The 20430-nt window shown below is 45.4% G+C and overlaps 2 protein-coding genes across 13 annotated transcripts in view; one reads left to right on the top strand and one right to left on the bottom strand.

The window, feature by feature from the left end:
• The window catches only part of RBM46 (RNA binding motif protein 46), an 85407-nt gene that overhangs the window by 18447 nt on the left and 46530 nt on the right, over positions 1-20430 (bottom strand). For 3 of the 4 annotated variants that reach the window (XM_073576404.1, XM_073576405.1, XM_073576403.1), the window contains exon 4: positions 4778-5560. In XM_073576404.1, coding sequence (XP_073432505.1) covers positions 4778-5560 — 783 coding nt within the window. Of the gene's footprint in view, positions 1-4255; positions 4433-4777; positions 5561-20430 lie in introns of those variants that run through there. The other variant, XM_073576406.1, reaches the window with a different exon arrangement.
• LOC141090740 (lecithin retinol acyltransferase-like) overlaps positions 11726-20430 on the top strand; it is a 211800-nt gene continuing 203095 nt past the window's right edge. For 2 of the 9 annotated variants that reach the window (XM_073576420.1, XM_073576422.1), the window contains exon 1: positions 11792-11838. Coding sequence is in view for 2 of the 9 variants with exons in the window: in XM_073576410.1 (XP_073432511.1) it covers positions 11797-11838 (42 nt within the window). In the remaining 7 variants the exon portion in view is untranslated. Of the gene's footprint in view, positions 11839-16145; positions 16259-20430 lie in introns of those variants that run through there. The other 7 variants (XM_073576412.1, XM_073576416.1, XM_073576410.1 and 4 more) reach the window with 6 other exon arrangements.

Below are 20430 nucleotides of genomic sequence, written 5' to 3'. Positions count from 1 at the left end.
CTCCAGTTTCTGATCAATTTGGATTCTCTGATCGACTTCCGCTCCCGACACTGCTAAAAACTTTTTCCAGATTATAGCATAGATATTTGTTGTGGAGGCTTTCCTACTTTTTAGGAGGATGTTAACTAGCCCCCGGGAGAACCCCCTTCCCCTTAGCAGCTCCCCCTCAAACTCCATACCGCTAGATGTAAATTGGAGACTCGTAGGTGGTATACTGGACCCTTGGATAGAAGGTCCGGGAGCTCGGGGAGAATCCATGGCTGGGATACAGACATCTTCCTCAGCCAAGGAAACCATGACTTCCTGGGCGAGAATGGGGCTACCAAGATAACACTGGCCCTGTCCTCTCGGATTTTCCTTAGCACCATAGGAATCAGATTCAGAGGGGGGAAGGCGTACGCTAGGCTGAAGCTCCACTGAACCAGGAAAGCGTCCACTGCGTACGGGTTTTCTCTGGGATCCAGAGAGCAGAACAGAGGGAGTTGAGTGTTCCTTCTGCTGGCGAACAAGTCTATCTCTGGATCCCCCACCTGTGCACGATCTGTCCGAAGATGGCCTTTTTTAGTGTCCATTCTCCCTGTCTGAGCCTGTTGCGACTTAGGAAGTCGGCTGTTAGATTTTGTTTTCCCTTTATATGTAGAGCTGTGAGGGATAGGAGGTGCAGCTCGGCGATCTGGAAAATACGGTTCGCTACATCCATTAAGGGCCTGGACCGGGTTCCCCCCTGGTGGTTAATGTAGGCTACAGTTACCTGGTTGTCTGAGAATAGTCTGACGTGCTCGCCCTGTAGGGACATAAGGAAAGCATTTACCGCCCGTTCTACTGCTAGCAGTTCTTTAAGGTTAGAGGAGAATCTTTGTTCGGTCGGAGACCATGCTCCCTGGACCCAATTATCCTCCATATGAGCCCCCCAACCCCTGGGGCTAGCATCCGTGGTTAGAATTCGGGAGATTCGGTTAATCCAAGGAACACCTCTACGCAGATTCGAACTTAGGGACCACCAATGAAGAGACTGAATGGTAACGTTAGATAAGGTGACTCTACCCTAGAGGCAACCCTCCAGCCGATGGGTGTTGTGTAGGACGTCCCACTGTAAGGTTCTTGTGTGGAGTTGTGCCCAGAGTACTGCTGGAATACACGCCGTAAGAGAGCCTAAAAGTGACATAGCCCCTCTAAGGGTAACCGATGGATTATCTATTACCCTACGTATGTGATGTTGAATTTTCAAAGCCTTTGACTCTGGTAAGCGACACTCCTGTATATCAGAATCTATGGTAAGGCCGAGAAACCGTTGTACTTTCGTGGGCTGCAGTCGTGATTTTTTAAAGTTAATGATTCAACCCAATTTTTGAAGGCTGGATATTACCTTCCTTAACTGGCTAGCACAATGAGACTCCGAGTTCCCTACAATCAGGAGATCGTCTAGATAGGGAATTACGAGAATGTCCTGTTCGTGCAGAAGGGCCATAACCTCCGCCATTATCTTTGTAAAGACTCGGGATGCCACTGCCATCCCGAAGGGAAGTGCTGTATACTGAAAATGGCTTATTTCTCCACCCAGTGAGATGGCTACCCTTAAAAATTGCTGATGTTCTGCATGTATCGGGACATGATAAAAGGCGTCTTTAAGGTCTAGGACCCACCGAATAGCAGTTTAATCGCCGATTTTACAGACTCTATTTTGAAAGAGTAGATTTTAATGAATTTATTAAGGTTTTGAGGTTAATAATTGTGTGATAAGAGCCATCTGGCTTCTTGACTAGAAAGAGGGGGGAGTAAAACCCCTTACCTCTTTGAAGCTCAGGGACTCTAACCAATACATCTTTCCGGAGAAGATCGTAGATCGCTGCCTCCAACGTCTTCTGTTTTGTGGACGAAGAACGTATGGGAGTTAGAATAAACTTGTCGCCCGGAGTCTGCTGGAACTCGAATTTTAGTCCTGTCCTGATAATGCTCCGTTATCCAAGGACTATTTGAAATACGCGACCAGGCCGGGTAGAAGGACCGCAACCTCCCCCCCACCTGGTCCGACAGTTATTTGGGATCATTGCGGTCTCGAGGGGTGTTAAACATATACCCCTTACCTCTCCTCCTGGTGTCATATCTGGGTCTTTCTCTGAAGGTTCTCCTACGATCAAACCACCTTCTATAGGAGCCTCTTCTGAAAGGTGGTCTACCTAAATATGGGAAGCGTTTCTTGCTGTCTCCCGCCTTTTCCAGCAGCTCATCCAGAACTTTGCCAAACAAGTAAATCCCTTCACATGGGATAACGCATAATTTAGATCTGGCCTGCATATCACCTGGCCAACATTTAAGCCACAAGGCCCTACGGGCAGCGTTGGAGAGGGCCGCGGATCTGGCTGCTAATTTTACCGAGTCCGCCGATGCATCAGAGAGGAAGGCCGCTGCTCCCTGAGCTGTAGAGAGGGAGGAAAGAAAGTCCTGTCTTGGGACCTTATCCCTAATCTGTTCTTCCAGTTGATCCAACCAAACCGTTAAGGATCTGGCGGTGCATGTGGCCGCAATTGCTGGTCGAAGGGCTCCGGCTGCTGTCTCCCAAGTTCCCTTGAGGAACGCGTCGGCCTTCCTATCCAGAGGGTCTTTTAAGCGATCCAGATCCTCAAAAAGAAGGGAAGTCTTTTTACAAGCCTTTGCTATAGCCGCGTCCAATTTTGGGGCTTCATCTCATGATGATGAGGCAGTTTCTTCGAATGGATACCTTCTTTTAAAGGCCGGAGGTAGGGAGCCCTTCCTCTCGGGTTTTTTTCCCACTCTCTTGCAATGAGGGCACTTACTCTATCAGAGGGAATGACCTTCGATTTTTCCGGTCCAAACCCCGAAACAGAGTCCTGTACTGACCTCTCTGTTGGGGTTACCTCAATTCCCATTGTAGTATTTACTGCCTTTACCAGATTATTGACCTGCTCCAGTGGGAAACAGATGATGAATCTGATTTTAGCTCCTGTGAATCACTATCGGAGACTAGGACCAGGGATCTAGGAGACTTTTCTCTAGACTTTGCCGGAGACAGGGATCTAACCGAACCCCTGACTTCTTGTCTGACTATCTCCCTTATACTGGAGGAAAAGTCAGCCGTCTCTTCCGAGACCAGGCGGTGAATGCAGGGTCTACAGAGTTTTCTTCCTTGACCATCCGAGAGGGGGACTCCGCACTCGGCACATTGTCTGTGCTTGCTTTTCCCTGCGCATTTTTTCCCCTGGCAGAATGGGAGAGAGGGACATAAAGGGAACAGATAATCACCCAGGTGAACTTTCTCGTAGCTCAATTACCCTGGCTTATAACAGCGTAGTACCGGGTTCTGCGGGGGGTCGATCGGAGCCGCCACACTCTTACGGCTCGTGGATTTCTCAGGTCTCGCCTTCTGAGCAGACCTGTTTCTCAGAACGGCTGCTGCTACTAGAACGCTGCTCCGGCTTCTCTGAAGACTGAGGCGTCTGCTCCAGAGGCTCTGGCTGTTCCTGCGACGCCATTATGGGATGACACAGGGCCAGAAGCAGCTCCCCCTGTGACCCGAGCTCTTAAATAGCCATGGCACCGCCCCTCTAGGGCTCGAAGGGGCCTTCCTTCAGCGCCAAGTACCTTTCCTCCCAGCATTCTCCCCTCCCTCCCGACCGCACCCCCGGCGGGGGCCGGCGAGACCCCCCCACCCGGCAGGTGCGCGCCCCCCGGACGCCAAGCATGCTCGCCCCGCCGACCAGGCCGCGTCATCAGGCCGCGCCCCCACGCCGTTGGTTGCCCCGAACCGGAAGTAGGCGCCGGCAATGGCGCGGACGTCTCCAGCCCGTGCACCGCCAAGCAGAAGGGACAGCGCCTCCCCCCTCCCCGGCGAGGAGGAAGAGGGAGCCGGGTCTACTCACCCGGTACCGGCGCTGGCCATCCTGTAGTGGATTCCCCCCCTGGAGGCCACCTACACTTACACAGCCTGCACTGACAGTTCCCCTGCTGTGCGGCGCTTCCACGGCTCTGGTCAGGCCGAGGCAGGGGACCCCAGCCGCCTGAGTCGGCCGCCCGGCCTGGGTCTTCATCCGTGATCCTCAAGGTATGTCTGCAGGGATCCCCTGTCAGGGACAGGAAACCAACTGAAGCGGGAGAGAGGGCCGCCCTTTTTATGTCTGTAGGTTTCCTGTCCCCGAAGGGCGGATCCCCTCTCTCGTGGTGCTGTCATGGCGACTGAATAAAATTGGAACAGGACCCAAAGTTTAGACAGAACATTATGTTCAGTGATGAGGCAAACTTTTTTGGGTGGGCCATTTATATGGATACACTTAAATAGAATGGGAATGGTGACAGTTTTCTTGCGTAGGGTGTCTGGCATTGAAATCTGCTGCAAAGACCTAGGTATTGTGTTCACCAGACATCAGCACAATTTCTATCCGCTCCTCACGTGCTAACCTCTGCGATTCGTCAATGGCTGTAAACAAAGAGAAAATTGTAAATAACTCATGAAAGAATAAAGTTACGTTAAAATCAAGCACACCATTGTTTTTCTTGTGAAATTCTCAATACGTTTGATGTGTCACATGACCCTCTTCCCATTGAAAAAAATAAAGTTGGATCCAAAATGGAAGCCATGGTCATCACCCATCTTGAAAAATTTTCCCCCTCCCATATACTAATGTGCCACAAACAGGAAGTTGATATCACCAACCATTCCCATTTTATTTAGGTGTATCCATATAAATGGCCCACCCTGTATAGTAGAAGTAATTCAAGTAAAAAAAAAAAAAAACAATCAGCAATGTTATTTTCCACTCACCTAAATGCATCAATGCAAATTGTGCTGCCACCTCCTTGGCATCTTCCAATGATGTACACAACTTGTCAGGCATGAAGTAACTGAAGAAGATATTTCCAAAAGATGGAAGAACAACCTTATATACGAGAAGCATTTTTCCATCCTTGCTGCTAGTTGAATACAAATAGTATTCAGGAAGCTCTATATTATTTTTGTGACAGTAATACTCTAAATGCATGACAGCGGAGTGGAACTGATTTGGCCTTAAAGAAAGCATGTTTGTTGGAGTAAGCTTTGCTCCAGAGTAGAAAGGGTAAGTGCGTCTTTCTGGTTCTGAAGTGGTGGAACTGTATGGACCACCAAGAACGGCAGGAGAACCTGAACATCTTCCTATAGATTTACGATATCCTTCCTCATCATTTATATTTGTAAGCAAGCTTTCAGTATTGCAATCCATTTGGCCAAATAAGTGTTGTCGAAAGTTAGTATCTTTATTCACAGGTTTAGCCAAGGTAACTTCAATGTTGGCTCCATCAATGCATCTGCCATTCATTACAGACATTGCTGTAACTGCATCCTCTCTTTGAAAAAAATGAACAAATGCATAATCCCGCAATTTCTTTACACGTTCAACAGCTCCAGGCTTCAATTTGTTGAATTCAGCTTTAATAGTTTGCTCGGTTGTGGATATCATCAAATTCCTAACATACAATACTTTCACTCTCTGCATTGTTTCTTCATCAACTTCTTTCTCTGGATCGGCCCAATCAACCTGGATAGTTTGGCCCCATAACTGTAAAGTTCCTGGAATGGAAATTTCAATGAAGTTTATTGAAACTGAACATATGTATGTGAAATTACCTTAATACACAAACACTCAATGTACTAGTTAGGGTTAAGTTCACACTAGGCCTTTTTTCAGCGTTTTTTTTTCTGCAGCAAAATCTAATCTCTTGGCAAGAAAGAAGCTGCAAAAAAGCAGGGGTTTTTTTTGCAGTTTTGATGCATTTTTGTGTGTTTTTGCGGAGGTTTTGGCATGCTTGATTCGTCTTTTGTGCATGCTGATGAAGTTTAGTGATGGAAAAAAAGTCCTATTTTATAGAATCAGGTTTTGCCACAAAAAACACAGCAAAACATGATACCTGCGTTTTTGGTGCATTTTTTCACCACCAATTCAAGTCAATGGGTGAAAAACGCTGAAAGAAGTGACACGCTCTATGTCCAAAGAACCATGCAAAGCACAAAATACTGATGACAAAAAAAAAAACAATGTGTGTGCATGAGATTTCTGAAATCTCACAGGCCTTGCTGGTACTGTAAAAAGCAGCTGAAAATTAGCATAAAAAAAACAGAAGAAACGCCTAGTGTGAACTTAGCCTTAGAAAAGAACCTGTTGGCACTCCTGAAATGTCTGCTTCAGTAAAATTAGCAGGAAGTAACCAGCGTTTTTTTTAATAACGGTGAAATGTGCAGGTTCTGTTACTTGAAATTTATTTACAACCTGATATTTTCCCTTATCAAAGGGTCTGGCGCTGTCAGCACTGATTATTTTTTAACACATTTTCAGGAGGAACAACAGAGGAACAGCACAACACAGTTTTACAAAAAGATACTCCAGAATTGTACTTCATGTGGCAGTTGGATCCTGATACAGTGCAGTACATCTGCAGGGGACATTTTGGTGGAGCCAGAGCTACGTGCGCCCACCGATCAGATGTATTCCACCATCCCCCGGCTGCTCTTCCTCCTCCTATTACAGTATTCCTGACATTTTAGTCTTGTTTAACCCCTTCAAGACATTAGATATATCTATACGTCATGTAAGGGAAGAACTTCCCGAGCAATGAGGTATATATACGTCATGGTGATTGCGCGGGTACAAGAGCTCCCACTGCCAGGAGCGGTGCCCGCACTGACCCCAGCAGTTTAACTCACAAATGCTGCAATTTCTATTGATTGCAGCATTCAGAAGACAGGGAGAGGGCTTAGAGAATGAATCTAAGGGGCTTGTGTCAGTGTAGCACTGACAGATAGGGTATGTGCACACGTTGCGGATTTGTGTGCAGATTTTTCCGCGTGGAATCTGCACAATCCGCAGATCAAAATGCCGCGTTTTACCTGCGGATTTACTGCAGTTTTTCTGCGGATTTCGCCTGTGTTTTTACACCTGCGGATTCCTATAATGGAATGGGTGTAAAAACGCTCAGGAATCCGCACAAAGAATTGACATGCTGCGGAAAATAAACCGCTGCGTTTCTGCGAGGAATTTTCCGCAGCATGTGCACAGCGGTTTTTATTTTCCATAGGATAACATGGTACTGTACATCACTAGCGAATCTGCAGTGGATCCGCAGAGGCAAATCCGCTGTGGATCCGCACACGAATCTGCAACGTGTGCACAAACTCTTAAAGGGAATCTGTCACCGCTTTTTCAAATATGAGCTGCCGGCACCGACATCAGGGGCTTATCTACAGCATTCTGTAATGCTGTAGATAAGCCCCCGATGTAACCTGAAAGATAAGAAAAAGGAGTTATATTATACTCACCCGGGGGGCGGTCCGGTCTTGGTCCGATGTGTGTTGTGGTCCGGCGCCTCCCATCTTCATACGATGCAGTTCTCTTCTTTCCTTCCTGTCGTGGCTCCGCCGCAATGCTCTGCCCTGTTGAGGGCAGAGCAGAATACTGCAGTGCAGAGGCGCCAGACCTCTCCCGACGCCTGCACACTTCAGGACTCTGCTCTGCCCTCAACAGGGCAGAGCAGTGCACCTGCACAGGAGCCACGACAGGAAGGAAAGAAGAGGACGGCATCGTATGAAGATGGGAGGCGCCGGACCGGACGGCGACACCCATCGGACAGGACAGAACGCCGGGGTGAGTATAATCTAACTCTTTTTTCTTATCTTTCAGGTTACATCGAGGGCTTATCTATAGCAGGGTTCCCCAACTCCAGTCCTCAAGGCCCACCAACAGATCATGTTTTCCGGATTTCCTTAGTATTGCTCAGGTGATAATTGCATCACTAGTGCAATACACAGGAAATCCTGAAAATATGACCTGTTGCTGGGCCTTGAGGACTGGAGTTGGGGAACCCTGATCTATAGCATTACAGAATGCTGTAGATAAGCCCCTGATGTCGGCAGCTCATATTCGAAAAAAGGGGTGACAGACATGCTTTAAGGTATGTTTCCACATGGCGTATATGCAGCGCTTTGAACGCAGCTCCGCTTAAAGCGCTGTCGGCTTTTCAACGCGCGGTAAGTCCTCATGTGTTCATTGAACACATGCGGAATCACCGCATCCTATACATAAACTGTGATATCTATCTTGCGGAGATTTAGCGTCTCCGCAAGATAAATAGACATGCTGCGATCTAGAAAGACGCACCGCATGTGCGTATACGCAGGACTGCCACCTGCGTCTTTGAACGCATAGTGGAGATGGGATTTCATAAAATCCCCCCCACTATGCTCTAACATCTAGCCGCTGCCGCTGTACGCAGCGGTCCAATCCGCAGCGTTTCCTGACTGTGGAAACATACCCTTATAAAGCATAGCAATGCTTTATAACAGCAATCAAAGCTGTGAAAGTCCCATGGAGGAACTAAGTAAAAAAGTAGAGAAAAGAAAAAAAAAAGGAAAAATATTAAAATAAATAAATAAACCACAAAATAATAAAAAAAATACAAATATATTGTACCCATGAATAAGTATTTTTATGTAAAAAATAAAATATATAAACAAAACAAGTACACAAATTTGGCATCGCCGCGTCCGGAAAAAACTTTCCTTTAAAACTGTCACACTAGTAGCCCCTTCAGTGAATATAGTAAAAAAAAAAAAAAAAAAGGAAAAAAATATGCTTTTTCATTGCACCACCAAATGAAAAGTGGAAAAGCGTGATAAAAAAGAGTAAATAGAAATTGTATAGTTGAAAACGTCATCTTGCTCTGCAAAAAACAAGCAGCCATTCAGTTCCGTAAGCAGGAAAAAAAATCTATAGCTCTCACAATACAATGATGCAAAAATATTTTTTTCTATAACATTGTTTTTATTGTCTAGAAGTGCCACAACATAAAAAATTATATAAACATGGTATCACTTTAATCGTACTGACCCGAAGAATTAAGATGCATTATCAATTTTACAACACGCAGAACGGCATAAAAACAATCCCAAAAAACTATTTCTGAATTGCTGTTCTTTTGCTCATTCTGCCTCCCAAAAATCGTAAGAGAGTAATCAAAAAATGTCATATGCCAGAAAATGGTACCAATAAAAATACCAAACTCGTCCCGCTAAAACCAAGCCTTCATATGACTGTCGGCAGAAATATAGAAAAATTATAGCTCCTAAAATATGGCTATGCAAAAACTAGGTTTTGCAAAAAAAAAAAAAAAGCATCTTTTGGTGTGTGACAGCAGCCAAACATAAAATCCCAATATAAATTTGATATCGCTGTAATCGCACTGACCCAAAGAATAAAGTCATCTAATCACTTAAAAATCAATTCTTCACCTACTGTTGATTTGTTCATTCTGCGTCAGCTCACATTTATACTGCGCTCTGTGCTTACAGCAGTGTTTCCGAGTAAATCTCTGAAATACATGATTCACACGGAACCCTTGGTGGAAGAATCCCTATAAGGAAGCTGATGGAAGGACTGTGTACGCCATAGGACCTGTGATCCGGCGGTGTCCATCTTTTTAGGCATGGATAAAAGCGAGGTTGACCAGTTTTGTGAACTTCTGAAAAGAAGGACAATAAAGAACAGAGGCAAGATGGAGTCAAGAGTAACTCTGTTGCCACATTATAGTGAACTAGTTATCAACCCGTTCTAAACCCGGATGGCAAGCATTTTTATTGGTATATGGTCTTCCATCCTGGTATGCATGGCAGTCCTTCATCCCTATCCTGCTATGCATGGCCCCCTCATCCCTATCCTGGTATGCATGGTACCCCTTCAACCTTATCCTGCTATGAATGGCCCCCTCATCCCTATCCTGCTATGCATGGCCCCCTCATCCCTATCCTGGTATGCATGGTACCCCTTCATCCCTATCCTGCTATGCATGGCCCCCTCATCCCTATAACGGTATGCATGGCGCCCTCATCCCTATTCTGGTATGCATGGTTACCTCACCCCCCCCCCAAATCCTGGTATGCATGGCACCCCATTCCTCATCCTGGTATGCATGGTCCCCTCACCCAATCCTGGTATGCATTGTCCCCCCTCATCACTATCCTGGCATGCATGGTATCCCCTCATCCCTATCCTGGTATGCATGGTACCCCCTCATCCCTACCTGGTATGTATGGTCCCCTTACCCCCAATCCTGGAATGCATGGTCCCCTCACCCCCCAATCCTGGTATGCATGGTCCCCTCACCCCCCAATCCTGGTATGTATGGTCCCCTCACCCCCCAATCCTGGTATGCATGGTCCCCTCACCCCCCCCAATCCTGGAATGCATGGTCCCCTCACCCCCAATCCTGGTATGCATTGTCCCCTCACACCCCAATCCTGGTATGCATGGTCCCCCATCACCCCCCAATCCTGGTATGCATAGTCCCCCATCACCCCCAATGCATGGTCCCCTCACCCCCCAATTCTAGTATACATGATTCTCCTCATCCCCCTATCCTGGTACGCATGGTCCCCTCACCCCCCCGATCCTGGTATGTATGGTCCCCTCACCCCCAATCCTGGTATGCATGGTCCCCCATCACCCCCCAATCCTGGTATGCATGGTCCCCTCACCCCCCAATCCTGGTATGCATGGTCCGCTCACCCCCCAATCCTGGTATGCATGGTCCCCACACCCCCCCGATCCTGGTATGTATGGTCCCCTCACCCCCAATCCTGGTATGCATGGTCCCCTCACCCCCCCTATCCTGGTATGCATGGTCCTCTCACCCCCTTTCCTGATATGCATGGTCCTCTCACCCCCCCTATCGTGGTATGCATGGTCCTCTCACCCCCCTTTCCTGTTATGCATGGTCCTCTCACCCTTCTATCCTGGTATGCATGGTCCTCTCACCGCCTTTTCCTGGTATGCATGGTCCTCTCACCCCCAATCCTGGTATGCATGCTTCCCCCCCCCCCCATCCTGATATGTATGGTCTCCCTCACCCCTATTACACTGCACACATACAAAAAAAAACATTTATACTCACCTTTCTCCCCTGTGCTCTAGCACTGTCCAGTTCTGGCGGAGGACGGGGGAGGAGTGTGGCGCCGGAGTACGCGCATGCCCATAACGCGCTGTCCGGCGCCATATTGCTGAAGACACTGCAAATGTGTCTTCAGTAAAATGGCGCCGGATAGCGCTATGCGCATGCGCGATTCCGACAACAAACTACTGCTCCGCTCTCCGGCGAGAAGCGCAGCGGCAACGCGTCTCCCAGTAAGGTAAGTATGTAAGTATGGCGCCGGAGATCGCGGTATGCATACAGTGTCTACGTGTACCGCCATCTCTGGCGCCAAACGCTGGGTGCCTTACTCTGTCTGGAGCCAGACTGCGCAGGCGCGTCGCGCTTGCGCAGTCTATAAAGGCTTTGGACAGAGTGACGCTCCCAGCGTTATATTATAGATGGGTCCTTCACCGGTTTTAACAAAAAAAAAACTAATTAGAAAAATAAACCAAGAATTAATACAGTAGAAAGTGCAAAAAAAATACATAAAAATATGTGCGGTATTGGACGATATCTTGGCCAAAATATCGACCAATACCGCACATATTTATATGTATTTTTTGCACTTTATTTTTCCGGGTAAATACAAGCCCAACACTTTTGGTTTTGTAAACTGGGGTGTCTGTTCACATGGGATGCATATAGTGCTGGGCAGCCCATCTGATCGAATAGTATGGGTGTCACTAACAGGCTGTCAACCAGATAATATGCATTACCTGTGTGAACCGTGCCCTATAATAGCCTTTTTTATGAAATCCTATACTGAGCAGTCATCCCTCCATGAATTGGTAGGCTGTGATTGGTTGTCTTATCAGTATTTTGCACCTGTGTTGCCACCATCTTTACTACATGGGTTTGCTGCATCCTGCATTTGTTCAGAGACCTGGGCAGGTAAGCACTACTGCCCCTTTTCTGCTGTATGAATTGTTGGAGGATTTTTTAGTCCTCTTTTTGTGGCTTTGCTATTAAGTTTAGAAAACGAAACCCACTCTAAAAGGGAACATGCAGATAATGTAACTAATGTAGTAATAGATATTGTACACATTAGAAAAGACCACCCGTATTGGAGGTACCATTGATCCTCTAAGATAAATTATGTACCTATACCACAACAAATAGTTTAATGCCCAAAGGACCTGCAATTAGGTCACAGCATATCATGGATGTCAATATTCTAGCACAATTTTTTTTTTTTTTGAGCCTCCTCTGGAACTACATGACGGAGGGGAAACATGTCGAGGCTGTTTACATCATAGACACTGCAGATAAGTTGCATTTTAATCTGGGTGCCCCTGTCATTTGTTTTTTGAGCTTATGCCCTCATATTGTATATGAATGGGTGGTAAAAATGATTACTTCCCTCATGTGATTTTATCACTTTCTATTTGATACTCATGTCACGCGTGATTTAATTACTGTTAGCCTGCTCTGTGGTGTGTTAGGCCTGGATCACACTTCTGTTTTTTCAAATCCGTCGGTTTCCATCAAAAAACGGATCCGCCATTTTTTTGGAGGATCCGTTTTTTGTCCCATAGACTTCCATTAGCGGTTACCGCGGATCCGTCAAAAAACGGATCCGTTTTAAAAAAAACGGATCCGTTTACATCCGTTTGCGGCAAAAAACGGAAACGGATCCGTTTGGCGGACAAAAAACGGATGTGTGAAACAGGCCTTACATCCGGTGTAGCTTGAGTCTATCTGATGTTGTCTTAATAGTTTACAGCAGTGCATACATTGATCAGCAACACCTTCCGCTTCCTCTATTATATTATTAAATGCTAGCAATTAACAGGATCTATCCGGGTCATCTGTCGGTGAGCGGCAGCGCCATTTTGCGCCAACCTCCGTGGCAAGGTATGCTTTAGGGACACATCAGGGTGAGAGAAGATCTATATATATAATTGCCTTAAATTGTCCGTCATCCACTTCCGTCCGGATGTCCCCCGAATCCCACAATCCACTGCGCCGCACCGGAAGTACGCCAACCGCCATTTTGGTACACCCAAGTGATGCTGCCCGGATCCCGACCGCCGCTGAGATCCCGGCTGCCGCTAGGATCCAGGCTACTGTTACGATCCCAGCTGCCGCTCAGATCCAGGCCACCGCTGCGATCCCAACCGCCCCTGGGATCCGAGCTGCCGCTCGGATCCAGGCTGCCGCTGCGATCATGAGGGGGTATAACGAGAGGGGTGTAATAAAGGGGCTATAATGACAGGGTGAAATTAGGGGGGGGTAATGAGGATGCCGCCGCCGGACCCCTGCTAGGACCCACTGCCTGACTACAAGTGCCGCATCCCGCCACTGCCTGCCCACCCACCTCCGTGCAGTCACAGCCGGCCGAAAACACCACGGCTTGTGGCCTGTGCTGGAGTTTTGGTGCGGCCACCCTCTGGTGGCGCCGCACACCATCTCCAGCACAGACCGCAAAACACCGTCCTTTCTGCCGGTTGTGACTGCACGGAAGTGGGTGGGGCCGCCACCCCCAGCTCCACAAAGCTGCCCCCATCGTGATGTTACTGCCATCCCGATGCGATAGCCATAAAGGGACAGTGGTCAGAATTGTAAAATTGTCCGGGTCAGAAAGGTGAACAAGATGGGCCGCGAAGGGGTTAAACTATTTGTCTGTTGTGATATCTGTACATAATTTATCATTATCATAGAGAAGTGGTACCTCCAATAGGAGTCGTCTTCTCTAATTTGTACAGTATCGACTACCAGTTACGTTATCTGTATCTTCCCTTTTAGATTGGGTTTATTTTTCTCATTTCTAATTTTTTTTTTTTTTTTTTGGGCGGGGGGGGGGGATTTTTATTTTTTTTTTTAATTATATATTAAAAATTGAATTTGAGTGGGTATTTCTTCTGGTAACCCACTGTATATTGACCCGATACTTCAGTAAGTCTTTTCCTCAGGAGTGTCATCTGAATTGCGTCATTTGGTGACTTAGATGCCCCAATGTAAGTGCTCAGCGTAGAGCACCGGGTAAATTTGATCCCAAATGTCATTTAAAATGTTCCCAATAAAAGCTTCAAATCAATGTACAAAAAAAAGCAACTCCCCACTCAAGTCCATCATCTGTTAACGGAAATACAGGGGGCTATTATCATGTTACTGGTAGCACAATGGCTTTGGAAAAGCACTATGGCTCTTAGAGCTAGCCCAAAAAAATATGCCAATATGACATGCGCACCCGCAAACCATTCCAGCAAAATCTGAACTTCAATATGGCACTTCTTCCCTTCTGTGCTTTGCTCTGTGCCTCAAAAGTAGTTTTTGACCACATGAGGTATCGGTGTACTCAGGAGAAACTGCACAACAAAGCTTGAGGTCCATTTTCTCCTGCTATCCTTGTGAACATGAAAAAATTTAGGGCTGAAAAAAACTTTTTGGGGGAATTTTTTTTTTTCATTTTCACAGTTCAACTTCTGTGAAGAATTCTGTGAAACATCTGTGGCTTCAAGGTGCTCAGCACACATCTAGACAGACTTCTTGAGGGGTCTAGTTTCCAAAATGGGGTCACTTGTAGGGTTTCCACTGTTTAGGGTATGTGCACACTTTGCGGTTTCCGCAGCGTTTTTGGCTCTGCAGAAACGCAGCAGATTCTGCTGCGTTGTACAGTACCTTTATTTCCTATGCAAATAAAAAAAAGCTGTGCACATGCTGCGTTTTTTTCCGCGCGGCTTTGCTGCAGTTTTCAAAACGCAGCATGTCAATTGTTTGGTGCAGAAACGCTGCAGTTTTACACCTCATCCATTATGAGGTGTAAAACCGCAGGGCAAAACCGCAGAAAAAACGCAGATAAACCGCAGCACTTTGTCCTGCGGATTTCCTGCAGTTTTCTCTACAAAATCCGCAGAGACAAAAAACTATGTGTGCACATACCCATACCGCGTTACAAGATGTCACTCCTACATTTACAAGCTCTGCCTAGAGCTCAAACGGCAGTTTTCCCCCACATATGGGTTATCTGCGTACTCCAGAGAAACTGCACAAGTTTTTTGTCCATTTTCTCCTGTTCCCCTTGTGAAAATTGAAAAAAGAAAAAATTCAGCTAAAAGAACATGTTTGAGGGAAAGATGAGATATCCCCCCCCCCCCACGGCTCTACGTTATAAATTTTCGTGAAGCGCTTTGGGGTTCAAGGTGCTCTCCACACATCTAGATACATTCCTTGAAGGGTCTAGTTTCCAAAATGGGGTTAATTGTGTGGGGGGGGGGGGTTTCCACTGTGTAGGCACATCAGGGGCCCTCCAAATGTGATATGGCGTCTGGTCTTGATTCGCTCGAGGTCCTGCCATGCTCCAAAACAGTAGTTTTCCCCCACATATGTGGTATCGGGATACTCAAGTGAAATTGCACAAACAAATTTTGGGGTCCATTTTTTCCTGTTACCCTTATGAAAATATAAAACATTTGGGGCTAAAGTAAGAACTTTGTAAAAAAAAAAAAAAAAAAAAAATTTCCTTCCTCATTGCTTTAATTCCTGTGACGCACCTGAAGGGTTAATAAAAAATTTTAATGTGGCTTTGAGGGTTGCAGTTTTAGAATGGTATAACTTTTGGGTATTTTCTATCATATAGGTAATCCAAAGTCACTTCAAATGTGATGTGGTCACTTGTAAATTTTGTTGGAAAAATGAAAACTAGCTGATCCAACTTTTAACCCTTTTAACTTCCTAACAAAAAAATTGTTTAAAAAATTGTGCTGATGTAAAATAGACATGTGGGAAATGTGATTTATTAACTATTTTGTGTGTCATAACTTTCTGGTTTAAGGACATAAGAATTACGGTATTTTGCAGATTTTAAGATGCACCCCAAGTTTTGGGGAGGAAAAACACTTTTTTAATAAAATAATGGTGCTTCTTATAATCCGCTTTTACAGTAGCTTACCTGGTGACCTGGGTCTCAGGAGGCAAGGTCACTGCTGCAGGAAGCTAGCAGCAGCGGTGATGCTGAATGCCCCAGGCTGGTAGCAGGTGGTGTTTGGCGGAGGAAAGAGTGGGGCAATGCTGAGGGCCCCAGGCTGGTAAGGAGGTGGAGTTCTGGAAAACGGCCGCTGGAGGCAGCGCATGCACAACTGAGATCTCGAGAGTTGAGATTTCAAACTGAACATGCACAGCCTCTAGCATCCATTTTTCTGAAGTCCGCAGCATGGAAAAATACAGGGGTTCTGGGCTTTCACAAAATGTCGGTTGAGCCCCCGCACCGCCGAACGCATCCTCTTACCAGCCTGGGACCTGCAGCACGGCTCTTGCCACCACCAGAAGCTTCCTGAAGCTGCGACCCTGGGACTCCACTCCACCACAGCCCGTAAGCTACATTTAGTTTATAAGATGCACCAATGTTTTCCCAAGTTTTGGAGGAAAAAAAATTGCCAAATTTCAGATATTTTCACAAATGCAAGTCATATCAAACAAATTTTGCCACTATCATGTGAGTAAAAAAAAAACAAATCTCAAAATCACTGGGATCCGTTGAAGCATTCCAGAGATATAACGTGACACTAAGCCAGAATTGTAAAATTTTGGTCTGGTCAAGGGGGTGAAGGGGTTCACAAAATATACTATTTAGATTGCTTTGGGAGAGTGCTGAACATTTATAGAAAGGCAGGAAATGGGGAACCAAGGCTTCTGAAAGATGAGGAAGTAGCCAGCATACATACAAAAGGTTTTATGGAGGTTGTAAGGATTCATGCAAAACAATTAGAAATTACTTGTGCATAAAGGATATTGAAATTTTATGGGACTCATTTATTTTCATTTATCTTGCTTTCATTGGTCAGCCCTTTTATCATCTACCTACAGTATAGGTGATAACTTGGTGATTGGTGGAAATCTGACCAATGGGATCCGCACCCATCGGCTGAATGGGGATTTTTTTTCTTTTCCTTTTTTTTTTTTTTTTTTTTTTTTTTTTTCAAACTGTTTTTTATTTTATCCCTGTTACAAAGTGGCACGGCACGGCACAGATACTTCATAAGGAATGAATGGAGCAGCGGCTGGGTGTGGGAACCACTGCTCCGTTCAAACAATAAAAGTTTCCCGGTTTGCCGGTCAGTGTGGGTCATATCAATCAGACCTCCAACTGATCAACAATTTAATATCTATTCTATGGAAAGGTGAAGACACGTTTTCTCCTCACAGACATTTAAACTCGTGTATTTTTAATATAAAAAAAAAAGCATTTGTGCAAAAGGATTTTAACACTGTTGAACCAACTGGCTTCTTCTACAGCCTCTGTATACTAAATAAATTATCTATCGTAGTTCATAAATGTGTTCAAGAAAACCCTTCCATAAAGGAAACCTCTCATTAGACTTGGACAGTAAAACCTTGAGCAGCATGAATCATGTATGTCTAATGGCTTGTTCACAAGTAGCACTTTTTTGCTTTTTTTACATTCTTTACCGTAAAATCTAAAAAAAATTTGCAATTAAGGCAAGATCAATGCGATTTTTAAAGTTTCATTCATAGGATTTTTTTTTTTGATTAACTAGGCCAGGCAATGCCCTCTGGGGAAAAAAAAATTCTAGTTAGCCCTTTTCCAAAATGAAGAAAACACAGTCTCTAGTGCCACATAATAACAGCAGCTGATCAACCTTATACATAAGATTTTTCACCCAGCCCACCAGTTACCCTTGTCTGCGCTGACAAGAGACAGGATCCAAAACAACTGTCTGCAGATGGTGTCACATCTCCACCAACATCGCTCAGTTTGCTTCTGTTGCCAGGCGCTGCCGTATTCATTTTGCGGGCGTCGCTTATGATAGAACATATGTCAGATTCAGAGACTCTGGACGGCGCAGGCTTTGTGCAGCTACTAAGATTAGGATGGCTGGCACTTGCAGTGCCATCCAGTCTGACAGTCTGTGTGTTGTCAAGCTGGAGTGATCAGCTCCTGCTTCAGCTAATTGAAGAGCACCACACCCTACTTAAGCTTCCAGATTATTACTGGAAGCTGCCAGCTATAGCCTTTTGCCCCTTTGGTTTAGTCTTGTCTGTACAGCTCCTGTATTGTGTATTTGTTTCCTATTTTGACCTTGGCCTGTTTTTACTGACTATTTTTGCATCTTCTGCTTTTGTACTTTTCATGCCCTCTTGATTCTGACTAAGTACACGGGCCCCTGTTTAAGTCCAGATCTCTGTACAGGTGTTAAAGGGAATCTGTCACCCATTTTTTGAGATATCATATAATGATCTCATTCAATTGTGTGTCACATAAGGATTCTCTTAGTACTTTTGATTCCCCCTGACCCTGCACCTTTCATGCATAAATACCTTTTTTATATCGGTTCAGATGTATGTAAACTGCCGCAATCCGGTCCGCTGGGCGGGGCTTATTCAACTGCTCCCCCCCTCCTCCCTGTCTTGCTCTACACAAGAAGAAATGCGTAGAGCAAGACAGGGAGGGGGGGAGCATTTGACCCCCAAAAGAAATTCAGCGAATCCGGCGCTTCCCAATGGCCCCTTCAAGAATGAGCCCCATTGTGTATAAACCATCTTGAGGCGATGTGCCCACGTAGCGTTTTAAAACGCTCACTAAAAACCAGACTCCTTCCCAGAAATCGAGCGTTTTTTTCCGCGCGATTTCACAGCGATTTTACCGCGATTATGATCGCAATTTTGCCGCGATTTTCGTGTGCGATATTCAAGCACTTTCCAAGCGATTTGAAGCATCGCTTGGAAAGTGATTAACAGGTTGGTCACACTCGTCAAACATAGTGCTTGACAAGTGTGAGCAGCTTTTTATTATTGAGCCCGCCTATGCGGCATCAATAGTAAAAGATAGAATGTTAAAAATGATAAAAAAAAATCGGGGTATATTTACCTTCCGGCGTCCCGCGCTGCATTCCCGGGCATCAGCGTTCCCAGTAATGCCTTGCGAGACCTGTGATGACGTAGTCGCGCGTTGCTATAGCGATCTTGCGAGACCACGTCATTACAGGGCCTTGCCGCAAGGCATTACTGGGAACGCTAGGCCGGGAATGCAGCACGGGACATCGGAAGGTAAATATACCCCGATTTTTTCATTTTTTCATAGAATCATAGAATGGTAGAGTTGGAAGGGACCTCCTGGGCCATCTGGTCCAACCCCCTGCTCAAAGCAGGATTCGCTAAATCATCCCACTCAGATGTCTGTTCCAGCCTCTGTTTAAAGACTTCCATTGAAGGAGAACTCGCCACTTCTCGTGGCAGCTTGTTCCACTCATTGATCACTCTGTTAAAAAGTTTTTTCTAATATCTAATCTGTGTCTCCTCCCATTCAGTTTCATCCCATTGCTTCTAGTCTTTCCTTGTGCAAATGAGAATAAAGTTGATCCTTCTACAATGTGAAAGCCCTTTAGATATTTGTAGACAGCTATTAAGTCTCCTCTCAGTCTTCTCTTTTGCAAGCTAAACATTCCCAAATCCTGCAACCTTTCCTCATAAGACAGGGTTTGCAGACCGGTCACCATTCTGGTCGCTCTTTTCTGAACTTGCTCCAGTTTGTTGATGTCTTTTTTAAAATGTGGTGCCCAAAACTGGACACAATATTCCAGATGAGGTCTGACGAAAGAGGAGTAGAGGGAAATAATGACTTCACGTGATCTAGACTGTATGCTTCTGTTAATACATCCTAGAATTGCATTTGCCTTTTTTGCTGCTGCATCACACTGTTGACTCATATTCAGTCTGTGATCTATTAGTATACCCAAGTCTTTTTCACATGTGCTGTTGCTTAGCCCTATTCCTCCCATTCTGTATATGCTTTTTTCATTTTTATTGCCCAGATGTAGTACTTTGCATTTTTCCCTGTTAAAAACCATTCTGTTAGTTGCTGCCCACTTCTCCAGTTTATTTATATCTTTTTGAATCCTCTCTCTCTCTCTCTTCTATAGTATTAGCTATCCCTCCTAGCTTTGTGTCATCAGCAAATTTAATCAGTTTACCCTCAATTCCTTCATCTAAATCGTTGATAAAGATGTTGAACAATACAGGGCCCAGGACAGAGCCCTGTGGTACCCCCCTTGAGACATTCTTCCAACTGGATGTGCAGCCATTTACGACCACTCTTTGGGTCCGATCACTAAGCCAGTTATGAATCCACCTAACAGTTGGCTTGTCCATTCCATACTTAGCCATTTTTTCAATAAGGACTGTATGAGATACTTTGTCAAATGCTTTGCTGAAGTCAAGATATACTATATCTACAGCATTTCCTTGATCCACCCAATCAGTGATTCCATCATAGAAGGAAATTAAGTTAGTCTGACATGACTTATTAGTTACAAACCCATGCTGACTCTGTTTAATCACTTCATTCTTATCCAGGTACTGACATACATGTTGTTTAATAATTTGTTCAAAGATCTTTCCTGGTATAGAAGTCAGACTCACCCGCCTATAGTTGCCTGGGTCCACCTTCTTCCCCTTTTTGAAGATAGGAACAACATTTGCTCTTCTCCAGTCTTCTGGGACTTCTCCTGTTCTCCAAGAATTTTC

The sequence above is a fragment of the Dendrobates tinctorius genome, unplaced genomic scaffold (assembly GCF_039654945.1).
Source record: "Dendrobates tinctorius isolate UK_male_01 unplaced genomic scaffold, ASM3965494v1 ptg000008l, whole genome shotgun sequence".
Classification (NCBI taxonomy): Eukaryota; Metazoa; Chordata; class Amphibia; order Anura; family Dendrobatidae; genus Dendrobates; species Dendrobates tinctorius.
Note: the sequence above shows the minus strand (reverse complement) of the source record. Positions and strands in the feature narration are given on the sequence as shown.